Source organism: Scomber japonicus, chromosome 11 (assembly GCF_027409825.1).
Source record: "Scomber japonicus isolate fScoJap1 chromosome 11, fScoJap1.pri, whole genome shotgun sequence".
Lineage (NCBI taxonomy): Eukaryota > Metazoa > Chordata > Actinopteri > Scombriformes > Scombridae > Scomber > Scomber japonicus.
In genome coordinates, this window is record NC_070588.1 from 13,405,028 (window position 1) to 13,418,075 (window position 13,048).

The 13,048-nt window shown below is 40.3% G+C and overlaps 2 protein-coding genes across 2 annotated transcripts in view; one reads left to right on the forward strand and one right to left on the reverse strand.

Annotated features, from left to right (window-relative positions):
• Positions 1-857: 857 nt before the first annotated feature.
• The window catches only part of septin10 (septin 10), a 118,743-nt gene continuing 106,552 nt past the window's right edge, over positions 858-13,048 (reverse strand). Inside the window, exon 11 of the transcript XR_008321939.1 lies at positions 858-867. The gene's annotated coding sequence lies outside the window, so the exon portion shown is untranslated. The remainder of the gene's footprint in view (positions 868-13,048) is intronic.
• The window catches only part of LOC128367808 (E3 ubiquitin-protein ligase SH3RF3-like), a 95,312-nt gene continuing 89,729 nt past the window's right edge, over positions 7,466-13,048 (forward strand). The window contains exon 1 of the mRNA XM_053328458.1: positions 7,466-7,921. Within this exon, the coding sequence (XP_053184433.1) occupies positions 7,514-7,921 (408 nt within the window). The 5' untranslated portion in view covers positions 7,466-7,513. The remainder of the gene's footprint in view (positions 7,922-13,048) is intronic.

Below are 13,048 nucleotides of genomic sequence, written 5' to 3' on the forward strand. Positions count from 1 at the left end.
AGAAAACAATTATGCAGACAGAGGAGTAAGGTGTGCAAGGTCACAAACGCACATGCTCAAACCTACATCGCCAGAAAATAAACTTCCTCACACACGATAGGGACGGTATAAAAGATTTAGCAGCATTAAAATGATCAGCTAATGAATTGCCCAAACTTCCTGTTTATTCTAATGAAATTCACACTAACCAAAGTCATCACAAGAGAATGAAGCCAGCGCTTACATCTGCAGGGACTCAAAAATCAGCCTTGTCACAGAGCATTTCATGCCAGACTCTTGGGTCAGTGATGTGAAAACAATCTAATTTTTGGGCTAAAACTTTGCAACAACCTGTCACACAGACTTCAGCATGAATTTAGGAGTATGCTTGTTACACACAGCATATTCCTCAAACTCATTACTCAAAAATGCACATTGCATGTAGATGGCAAATATAAACCTGGAAACGTATTCTTCCAATTTTATGCACTTGATAACAAACTGCATCAGCCTCAGACATGATTTGACTTGTCAACATCAACTAGTCAAATATAAAAGAGTCATCTAAATGTAGAAAAGTTGAGTTTGATGTCACTTTAGCTTATATTTATTCAAAGCTGTCATCATAAACTAAGGTTAATATGAAATATATAATAAATATGTACCTCTTTTGACATGCATTAACAATATTTCTCTCCAAAAACAACATTTCCCGATACTGATTGCGCTATTGATAACAAAAAGAACAACACTGCATGCTTGTGTATTTTAGATGAAATCACAGCTACATGTTTGTTTGGCATAATAAGTGTTGCTCAGGAATTTCCCCGAAGTCTTGCAGCAATCCGTCCTTGCATTCCTGAGAGCGGAGCTGCTCAGTCGTCTTACCTGGAGCTCAGAGAGGGGGGTACGCTGGTCTGGATTCTCCGTGGACGCTGCACTGCGGGATCAGCTGGCGATCAGTCCTGGTGATCTGTGATCAATCTCTAGCGAGGGTGTCGGATAAGCATCGCCAAAGGGACTACCGAGTTTTCCACTCCTCACAGTCCCACTTGTGCCTCAGCCTCCACTTTTGGTTCATGTCGGTGTATCTTCTGGCTCCTCCTTGATGAGAGAAAAAAGTGAGAAGTTTCTCCGCCCTGAATCAGATTGAAGTGTCCCAGGTAGACTTTCTGCGGGTACATTATCCAGCTGTAGGCTATAACTCAACTGCGCCACCTGGTGTTCACAGGCAGGTAGTTGCAAACATGAAAGGTGACTGAAGTTTGACCATCAGGGCAGCGATCATCACAAGGTAAACGACTACCGAGATTAACAGAAATCAATACTATTTTGAAGTTATTTTGTAGCTTATCACTAAGGTATGCAAAACTACTTTTTATTGACCATGTGGACAACAATCTAGATCATAAATACATACGTTTTAAAGGTTTGTTCACAAAACTGGTGTAAACATGTCTAAGACACAATATGTTTACGTTGATAGGGAGAAGCTGCATGTCACTAGCACTAAATTATAGTATTACCATTAAAGTACTCTGGTACAAACACACACACACACACCTTCGGATGATAAAATCTAAAGTCTTTTGAAACAGAGGCCATAAATTAGTTTGAGTATGTCTGTGTTTGTGTGTGATGTGGAAGACTGGTGCCTGTTGTCTGTGTTGGACTAAAGCTTGGACTTTAGTCTTCCTTTTCTCCTCCCCCTCCTCCTCCTCCTCCTCCTCTCCCTTTCCGCTGCTTCTTCTTTTCTCAGCCACAGGAAGGGTGAGATAAAAGAGGGTCTTTGAAAACTCTAGGAGTCCTGTAATTACATACACTCTATCTCTGTCTCTCTCTCTCTCTTTCTCCCCCTGTGTCCATATTATTCTTTTTCTCCTCTTTTTCTTACTCCTTCTTGGTCACTCTCTCTTTTTTATTTCACTTTCTCACTCTTTTTCTCAATGTGTATCTTTCCCTCTTTCTCTAATCTTGTCTTGCTTCTCTCTTCACTCACTGTCACTCTGTCGCTCTGTCTGTCTCCCTCCTTCTTTTGGAGGCTCATTGATGTCGATCCAGGGGCTTCCTGACTGAAAAAGAGGATGAGAGGAGAAGAGATTAGATGAGAAGAGAGGATAAAGAGGGGATGAGGAGAGGATAACCAGAAGAGTGATGAGCTCTGCTGATAGAATGATGGCTGCTCTGTCACAGACCGGACAAAACACATATTAAGCAAAACCTGTATTTACTATCATGGATGGTGTCACACAAAAACACAAACAACACACTCTGAATGAGGTGAAATGGTTGTATAATGAGATAGAATATGTTCAGATAATAGGACGTATTGATATATAGCACAATGAAAGGGAGACACATGAGGCATAATGCGATAAGACTAAACAAGATTAGATATGATGAGATCAGGGATTGTTTCATAAGGCAATATAACATAAGATGGTACCGGATTACTACTGCATGATCCCTGCAGGTAAATAAGGTTGTTGTAGAGTTAAATAGTACAATACAAAAACAAAGAAACTCATAATTTAAATAACAAACTTACAGAATGCAATGCATTTTGCGCAATGTGAAAAATAACATTTATACACCAAAAATTATTTTTTACAGATTATTGTTATCATGAATCATCTGTTAAGGATTCTCTTGAGGCCTGCAGGCTGTTTCGGCATATGTCAGTGTATATATATACACACCTACCTTCCACCTTCCTGTTTTCTTTATTAATTATTTGTTCCAAACAAATAAGGTTGGGTGTTTTTATCTTTTGGTTCACATCATTTTTGTCTTAAGGTCAACATCCATTAATGTTGGAGAACAAACTTTTAAAGATTTAGAACAGCACAGCAGCTGTCACAGATTGGCTATCCTGTTTAAATCCCCTCTCCACCACCACATCAAAGTACTGTAAGTTCAGAGAAGACAGCAGTCAGTAGAGGCCTAATTTGCTGCTTGGTGTAATGTAGTTGGGGTAACTTCGTTTTGCAGCATGGTCATTAAAAACAAATTTCCTCAGGTTTTTTGCACCCAAAGGAGGCTTGAACTCTGGAAAGAGAAAATATGGTTGTTGTAAAAAAAAAATTCCCAAAAAAAACAAATGTAGTTGCAAATATTTTCTCAAAAATATGTTGCCAAATTATCTTCCATGGAAAAATGTGATAAAACAATAAACATATGTATGCATCTATATGTGTGTAAATAACTGTACGACTTATTCAACATATTGTCATGTTGAACCAATGTAGTGTAACTGATGTACAAATAATATCTTAAACTCTCTTAAAGTATTTTTTTACTTTAAAAAAAGAAACTTCACATGTTCTTTCATGGCACACATGCTGTACAAGTGAACCTCATCATGACTTTGTTAGTAGCACTGTAAGTCTCCCCCATACACTCATACTCTAACTCTGCAACAAGAGCTGGTTGCCATGGTAACTGCCTTGTCAGCTAACCTACTTTTGCATGAAAGAAGGACATTGGTCGATGAGAGAAGTGCAAGGTATAGGTATATAGAAAGAAACATGCCCATACACACACAGAAATGCACACACACTCTACATATTCATTATATTTGATTGACTAATGTATTTTGGGGTTAAATGTATTGTATTTTGATGTGATGTATGTGTAATACTTTCAAAAAAAATGTTTCAATAAAGTTCATATAAAAAAGCAAACAAGATTGAATATTTCTCCACAGCAGCTCATGGGAGAACTATTGTGTTTGCTGAGAAATTATGGGATGAATGAGAATTAGTATTGATACAGATTACTGTAATATAGGAGTGTATGAAATATAATTGATCCCTGTAGGTAAAGGCTGATAAAGAAGAAAACCGCAATTATAAAGAACAAAGGGGGAAAAAAGCATGAATGCAAATCAAGCTAAAGTCAGGTTAAATTTATTTTTATAGCTCATCACCACAAAGTCAAAATTTAATTACAAAGTAATTGCACTGCAGTAGTAATAACAATTAAGTTTATTTATTGCAGCAATATAACATAATGCAGCACAGTATGCAACACAGTGAAATACAATGCATGCAACACTAACAGCCCACTGGAAACACTTGAAAGGTCTGACTAACTTACCTCGCCAAGCCTTTAGCAGGTTTGGCAGGGGACTGCTCAGCATGCAGTAATGTGCCAAAAATGAAAACAAATGATTGAGAAGTTAACGAGAATGAGAGTGAAAAAACCCCAAAACAAAACAAAACAAAAAACAGGTAAGACCATGATATACAAATGTGGCACGAAGACAGGACTTTAGCCAGCTAAGTCAGCGCTGGCATCCGCAAAAGCTACGACTTGCAAACCAAAACAGAAATTACAATTCCAACACATATATTTCATTATATAAGTATGAATTATGCTTTATATGAATGAAATGCACAAATAAAATTACAATGCATTAATAAAATAATATTGTGTTAGTAATTCATTACTTATGTGTGTATCATTATTGGACTAATTAGTCTCAATGAGCTGTTTAACCCATGTATCTCCAAAATGCTAGCTACCAACTTAGACGTCTGCTCTTGAACCAGCATCCACCTTTTGTCAGCAATGTGTCCCACAGGGAGTTATGACTATGCTGCTTCAATGCTTTGAGGGAATTTAATCCAAAATATTTTTTTCCGCTTCTCCCTATAGTTTCCCTCTAATTCTGAATCATTGGCTGTGGAGAATTGTATTAAGCAGATGAAACACACTGGGCATAAGACATGAGCGGGTATGATAAAGAGAGAGAGGGAGAGACACATTATGAGTTTGGGCTTGTTGCCAGCACTTGTGGGCCGCTGCGTGACTGAGGCATTCAAAATCAGGGCTTGACAACAACAACACACACATATTTTTGGTGGCTGAATGACTGTAGCATTGCAATGTTCTGCAGCTATGGGGCTACAAATAGACCTATCAGAAATGGCAGGCCTCTGTAGATGAAATGTGAGGGGAGCTTCTCTTCACAACTGAGCTGAAAAAGGGCAAAAAGTCTTGCAGTTACCACATTGTTGGTGCAAGAAACTTGACCTTCACTTGATTTTAGATTTTCTCTCCTCCAATCATAAGTAGGAGCTCCTCATACATCTGATTTTCTATGCTACAGCATTTCTAGCCAATATAAAACATTACCTACTAATATTTGCTACTTTGATTTTTGTGGCTGTATATAACTGAACACCAGCAAGAAGTAAATTAGTTCGCACTTAAATCTCATTTCAGTTTAATCACTAGGGCACATTTCATTTTTTAATGTGTATTCTCTCTGTTGTAGAAGTAGATGTGTGAGTTAATAGCATTGCCAAAACCTTTGCGATACTATGACTTTTAGGTGTTTAGTCAGTGTCTAATCAATGTGAATTTTGTGATTGCACACACAACACACACACACACACACACACACACACACACACACACTGACAGTCTTTGTTATACTTTGTGTAAGCAGTCCACCCTCTGCTTTTCGTTGTGGGTGGTAAATAGTGGGCCCACCTCTCATCCAGGAAGGCATCTCTTTAGTCTCTCTCTCTCTCTCTCTCACACACTCACACACACACACACACACACACACACACACACACACACACACACACACAGGGACAAGCATATACACCGCCTATCCCTCTGGGGGCTGAGTGTGAGAGCAGAGCAGGTCTGAACAGGTGGACAGGCAAAGCAAATCTGCAGAAATAACACTCACACACACACACACACACACACACACACACACACACACACACACACACACACACACACACGCACAATAGCATGTCCTTTATCTCTGTGTCCATCAAATTGCACATTATGGTGTTCATCCCCTAGGACCAGCTCAGTGGAAATGCTGCAAAAAAGTGCTGCATGCCATCTGTACGTACATAATCTATGGCTTTCACTAGTGTGTCTGTAAACATAATGTGTACCTGATGATACCTTATAATGGCATGTTTTGTTTTCTGTGGTTACACATCAATCCTATATTATCCCTTTAGGTACTACAATAATGATTGTTTTCAGCTTTTGTGATCAACAATCTTTCTTTCCTTCCTATCACCAAATCTGTTGATCTGGGTGGCGAGCAGCTGCACAGTTGGCTTTATAGGGATAACAAAGTTGTATTATACATTTTATGTAAAAACCATCTCGCATTGTTTATCATTTGCATCACTGATGTTTCTAGGAAGGCCAATTGTGTGCCTTTTAAATGGGAAACTGTAGAGAGCGCTCAGTCAAAGCTGGAGAAATAAAAAAAGAATACATTTATGACCACCAGGTGTCGCCAGAAACCAACATTTCCTAAAGCATAGCTGCAGTTACTGAGGTGAAAAGGATGTCTGCCCCTGTCCATTGGTTATCACAAGGTGAAATGTTGTTGTTTTAACTATGATGCTGTGCTCTCTGTAGATGTACACAAAAAGTCAAAGAAAATCAAAGAAAATCAGCTGAAATCTAGTTGGATTGAAATCTAGTATAACATATTGTAATCAGTCTTTAAAGACATTTGCATGTGCTTGTCTTTGTGAGCAAGGGTGATGACAGAGATTAATCTCAACCTCTTGGTTGTTTGAAAGGTGTGATACCAGCCCTCAGTTTATTTTCTTCATTCAGTCTGTGTGAAGGTGTGAAAAGAGAGTAAAAAAACCTGGCTGGTAATAATTGAGTGACTGTCTCTCTGTAGTGGTTGATGAAGCCACGGTCTGCCCCTGGTTCTTCTGCATCTGCCTGGCTCGTTTTCTTCAGCTGTTTTATCAGCCATAGTTGTGAGATCATTTGCAGGGCTGGAGCTAGTACCTTTGGTGACCTAGACCATAGGGCAACCCCCCAGTGACCCCAGCACTAATTAACTAACAAAAAAGATGACATGATGCTATAATGATTGATCCAACAATTGACAAATCAACATTTGTGGTTTTGTTTTCACTCCGAATTTGTTTAGGCTTTTCATTTTCTTTAAATGCACTAAGTTAAATACACTCCACTCTGTCATACCCGTGAATTCTCTTGCGTGTTCTGACTATGATGATCACTCATTGATGAACTTTTTTGGGGGGTTGGGTTGATTTCTTCGGTATCAATTACATGTCCCGATGGTGTTGAATCACTGAGTCTCAGTACTTGTTCACTGAGGTCTCTCTCTCTCTCTCTCTCTCTCTCTCTCTCTCTCTCTCTCTCTGTCTTTATCAATCTGTCTCTAGGGCGTGCGCGCGCGCCGCAATTCTGCTCGGCGCGCGGATGATGATGATGAGAGCGTGACCTCACCGCTTTCTGCACAGCTGCTGGAGAGAGAGGGGGAGACACACACACATACACACACACACGCAGAGAAACGGAAACACGTTGAGGGAGACAGAAGTACAGAACAGCGGAGAATATTGAGGAGAGGTGACTGTTCGGTGCTTGGGGCTCCGTTGTGGGGCGTCCGCTTGGCTGCTTCCCGCCGGCTTGCCTCCCAGAATGATCTGTGATCCCGGTTCATTTCTACGGTACAAGAACCAGTCGCCGCGGCGTCCCCACGGACACTGAAGCCCAGATGCTCACCCTCTCCGCCGACATGGACGAGTCTTCGTCGCTGCTGGATCTGCTGGAGTGCTCGGTGTGCCTGGAGCGCCTGGACACCACAGCCAAGGTACTGCCGTGCCAGCACACCTTCTGCCGCCGCTGCCTGGAGAACATCGTCAGCTCTCGGAACGAGCTCCGCTGTCCGGAGTGTCGCATCCTGGTGGACTGCGGGGTGGACGACCTCCCGGCTAACATCCTCCTGGTCCGCCTCCTAGACGGTATCAAGCAGCGGCCCCAGCGAGGGAACGGTGGAGGAGGCAGCAGCAGGCAGTCCCTAGCCGGGGGCTCGCTGCAGGGGTACGCAGCCGGGATATCCGCTTCTCCCCCGGGCAGTGCAATCAGAGAGCTGCCTGTAGCCACCAGGAGCTCCCCTGTAAAGGTTGGTTACTTTTTTACCATCCACAATATGTACCAGTCTCTAAGCTCTGCAGAACACTAAACACCCAACTATGTGTAGATGTCCGCTCATTTTTTTTTATTAATCCATGTTTATCCACAAAAACACACACATTCTTACATTCTTACATTCTTACCTTTTGCTAATGGTTTGGAGTCCCTTTTCTGTTCAACACACTGTTATATCAGCATAACGGCAACTTTAAGATCGCTTAATGCTGCCCAGTATATCAGCAGTCTTTTAGTGGAAGAAGGTTTTGGGGACAATTACATCGTACAGCTGAATTCCCACTGTTTATCTCTCTCTTTATGTTTAGCCGAACAGTGTGTTCAGCATGCCATCTGCACAGACACCCAACTGCTGTATGGTTATGGTTTCACAGATGAAAATTTATATGCTCTAAATGTTCACGCAGTGAGACTGATTGCAGCATAGATTGCTGGATAACTGAGATGATTCAAAAACTTGGTAACTGAGTCCGAGTTATGGAGCATGGAGACGGAGAAAGAGAGAATAAAAAAGCATTGCTTCACTCTAAGATTCAACAGCAGGATTGCATTGCGTTGGTTTTTATCATATTGTTGTTGCTGGTGTTGTTGTCTATGGACTGTTCAATCGAATTATTACCAGTCTTGTGTACAATTCCCCACTGCTTTGACATCATAATTAGGTTTTTGCCTGTGATGCCACTGAAGTATTAAAACTCAAGCAAGTGAGTGAGAGGATGAGAGATACAGAGGCAGACTGAGAGGGTCATCTGTCTATGTTAATGTTGTTGCCATTGTCCTGGTGAAGTCCAGTTGACCGCAGGCTGCAGCAGTGTGAGGTTTCATAAGCCGAATGGATAAGGAATCATGAGCCTTGTTTACTTGCTATGCAGTGCATCCAATGCATTGTCTTGAAGCTGTAATGTGGCAGTGAGACAGAGAATGTGAAAACAGTACTGTGCTGTAAAAACTACTGTTGATCCACTGTAAAATAAAATCTTGTGCAAAAAAACTTGTGGTGCGATAGAAACACCCAGTTTATTGCAGTTGATATCAGATGTTTCCAAGACGCTGCAGGAATAAAAAAAAAGTCTGACCACCAGTAAGTTCAGTATAAAATGACATGAAACAGAGAAATGCAAGCAGCTCCCACCACCAGGAAACATTCATTTTTATTTGCATGAGACGTGATGACCTTACCCAATTGTTTTAAAGAAAGCCAGGATTGCCAGTCAATACTGCTCGTTGTAACTTGTTAAGGTGGATGTACTGTATTTGTCTAAGCTGATCTTGTCAGGCAAGCTTGCCATTGATTGAAGCAGTGGAGCGCTTTGGTGTGATGAAGTGCAGCAGCAGTGAGCAGTCACTCATTCATGGCGATGAACAGCAATTCAAACCCTCAGTGACATTTCCACTAACACTTAACACTCCATTTCAATTCACCCAATAAACTTTACTTGTCCCTACAGAGCAGTTCTGAGGCCTGGTGCATAAAGAAAAATAGCACACACACAAAAGAGATAAGCTGCAATACAGGGTTTTAAAATCAGAATCAGATTAATTGCCAAGTAGGTGATCAGATTACATACAAGGGGTTTGAGTGTTGTTGTGGTGTGTAGCAGTCAGAAATACACACAAAGTTAAGAAATCTTAATATATTAAAAAGAGATTGTATAATGGAAGAAAACACAGGATACATTATTCATAATAATGTATCCTTTACATTCATGTATATGATCAAATATCATTGATGTGCAAATGGGAGGTTGTGGAGTGTTATGTTAATATAATGTGTGATGTTGATGGCGGGGCAGATGGGAAGAAACTGTTTTTTTGGCGGGAGGTTTGGGTCTTGACAGAGCTCAGCTTCTTGCCGGAGGGGAGTGTTACAAAAAGTTTATGTACGGGGTGGGAGGGGACGGTCATGATCTTTTCTGCTCTCAGCAATCTGCTGTCCCTGGAGGGACAGCAGATTGCATCCGATCACCTTTTCAGCGCAGATGATATGCTGCAGGACACTTTTGTCCTTGACAGTTGCAGCAGTGTACCTGATAGTGATGGAAGATGTTAGGACAGACTCAATGATGGCTGTGTAAAAGTGCACCATCATTGGCTTTGGTAGGTTGAACTTTTTCAGCTGTTGTAGGAAGTACATCCTCTGCTGAGTCTGCTTACTGTGGCTGCTGAGGTTTAGTTCCCACTTGAGGTCCTGGCTGATGATGGTTCTCAGGAAGTGGTTGGACTCCTAAGTTTTGACTGGGGAGTCACACAGGATGATGTGGGCGAGTTAACATTAACAACATGATGTTTAGATTAAAACTGCATTTATCATGTAACTATTTATGTTTTAAACAAACATTTAACAGAAGGTCCCAGATCCCAAAGTGATGTTAATTTACAATTTCACATTTCAAACATAAAATGAGTTTCATAGGAGATCCATTCATAGGATGAACATTTTGACAAATGTCAGAATATTAATAAGTCTGAAGAAGCCTTAAGCCTTATAGAGAGAGAATGCAGGCATGAGTGCATTAGAGCTGCAACACTTAATCAATTAGTTGATTGATTATTTTCCGGTTCCAGCCTCTCATATGTGATGATTAGTTACACAATCTTAGTTAGACAAAACAGGCAAATTTAAGAGATCACAATGACAATAAAGAAACTGTGAATGCATTTTTTCACAATTTAAAAAAAACCATTTAGTTGACTAAACGATTAGTTGATTAATCTTGAAATTTGAGCAGATGAATCAATAATGAAAATGATTATTGGTTGCAGCTGTAGATTGCATGTAAACACATACACATTTACAGAGTGCAGACTTTAGTCGTGGTCAGTCTGTGTTTGTTTTAGGGCCCCATGGAGAGAGCACTTCACTGTGGGTGTCTTCTTTATTGCCACTAAACACTCACATACACACACTGACACGCGTACACCTATAACCCATTACCCCCTGCAATCCCCTGCAGCCACTTTGCCCAAGTCTCCTCCGAGCTCCTTTGGGACCAAGGCTTGGTGATGAAAGTGTGAATTAATCTCCTCTAACAGTGGGATATGGTGTGTGAGCCTGTGTGTGTGTATGTGTGTTCACGCGCATTAGGACGTGCATCCCCCCCGTGCACACAAAGAAAGAGGGGGTCTTGCAGAGGGAGTTAAATCTGACACACTCATGCAGTACTGCCGCATACACACTTACTGAAGGAGTCAAATGGGTCAAACAGAACACCACGTCAGGTATTAAGGGTTGTAGATGAATGTGTTGCTATGGAAATAGAAGCAGAGGCAGACTTGCTGAGTCAGCAGCAAGGGCAGCTTTTCCCTTTACTGTTTGTGGTCTTTGGGCTTCTGATAATTTTTGTAGCATTCTGAACTACGTGCCCAGAAAAACATCATAAATAATTAGCAGACATACCTCATTGGAATATTTCACATTACCTGCGTGTTTTCAGCCAGGCACTGAAGTGAAGTGTTCTGTGGGATTGTATGGTGTTTTTTGTTGTTGTTGTTGGGACTTTTTCTCTTTTCTCTAACAGGAAATGTAGCCTCTTAGCAGTTGATGACTTTGACAACCTGTTATAGTCCCTTGGTTGTCATGTTGTACATTTAGCTGTTGCAGAGATGACTTGCCTCTTGTTCTTCTGTTCAAAGACAGCAGTGCAGAGACACATATGGTCCACAAACAGAGGAGGTGTTCTAACAATGCAACAATGTTGTGTAAACAGAATAATGTGACTGGAATACATTTGTGTGAAAATTTGTGGGGGTTTTTTCCGAGTAATACAAGATGTTCATTAGGAAGCCCAGTCAGACTGTCTTTCAATGGAGCTGTCTGTCCTCATATGATGCTTATGTGATGTTTCAGTCATGGTATAATAACATCTTATCCGTGTCTTAGTGTCTAAAATTTGCTTCGCCCCCTGTCTGAACACGCTGTTACAGTTGGGAATGTTTAAAGCTATTTGATCTGATTTTAGAGCTGCAACAATTAGCCTATTTATTTATTTGTCAATCGAAAGAAAATTAACTGCCAACTATTCTGATAATTAATTAAGAGATTTTTCAAGCAGAAATGCCAAACATTTGATGGTTTCAGCTTCTCAAATGTGAAGAATTTCTGTTCTTCTTTGTCATGTAAGACTGTAAATTGAATATTTTAAGGTTCTGGACTGCTGGACAAACAAAGACATTGTAGACTTTTATAAATTGTGAATGCCATTTTTAAAATCTTTTCCTTTTTTAAACATTCAATTGATTAATCGGAACAATCTGGTTTTGATTTCTATTCAGATCCTGCTGATCAATTATGTTTTTTAAATAATATATATTTTGATTCTTGGTCTATGATTTAAGCCAGAAAATGAACCAAAACACATAATATTGAAAGCCACGTTTATTATTGGCAGATTTAAGCTGCGATTACAACATATTGTATCTGCTGTTTCCTGACATTACACTGATATGATTACAATGTGATTACCTGCTGCATTATTCCAAGTCTTTAGTAACGTCACAATAGCTGATACTGTACACATACTGTAGTCTTCTTGCTGTTGCTATGAAGATGATGTTTTTATGTTTCTTAACATTGAGAGACCATCAGGCTAAGTTAAGAGACAGACTGTCTCATGATGCAATGATTCTCATACATTACTATCTGTATATTCTTCTGCTGATCGATCTACAGTTTTAACATTGCTGTTTTTTATTACCATATTTAGAGGACTGTGTAGCATTGGTGCTCTCTAAGTACTCTCTAAGTACTTTCTAACTTTATGTATCTGTTTTAGCATTTTTAAGTTCAACAGTTCAAAGTGAGTCCTCTTCCTGTTTTAGTTGCGGCTCTGTCTTTGTGCCACATGTCATTCCTGCACATTTCCTGCTAATCTTGGCCTAGGACAAGATGGATTGAACACATACAGAGCAATACATATGTAGAAACAATTTACACTGTGATTGTCTCATTTTTGCACAATGCAGCTTGCTGACAAAACCTATTTGAGAATGATGTATGAAGGCAAACGTCAGAGAAAAACAAGTGCAGATCGGACGTCTTTAGATGAGCACAACAGGCAGTCTGATACAAAGGTTTCAGTTGTCAGAAACAGCCTTATATTCA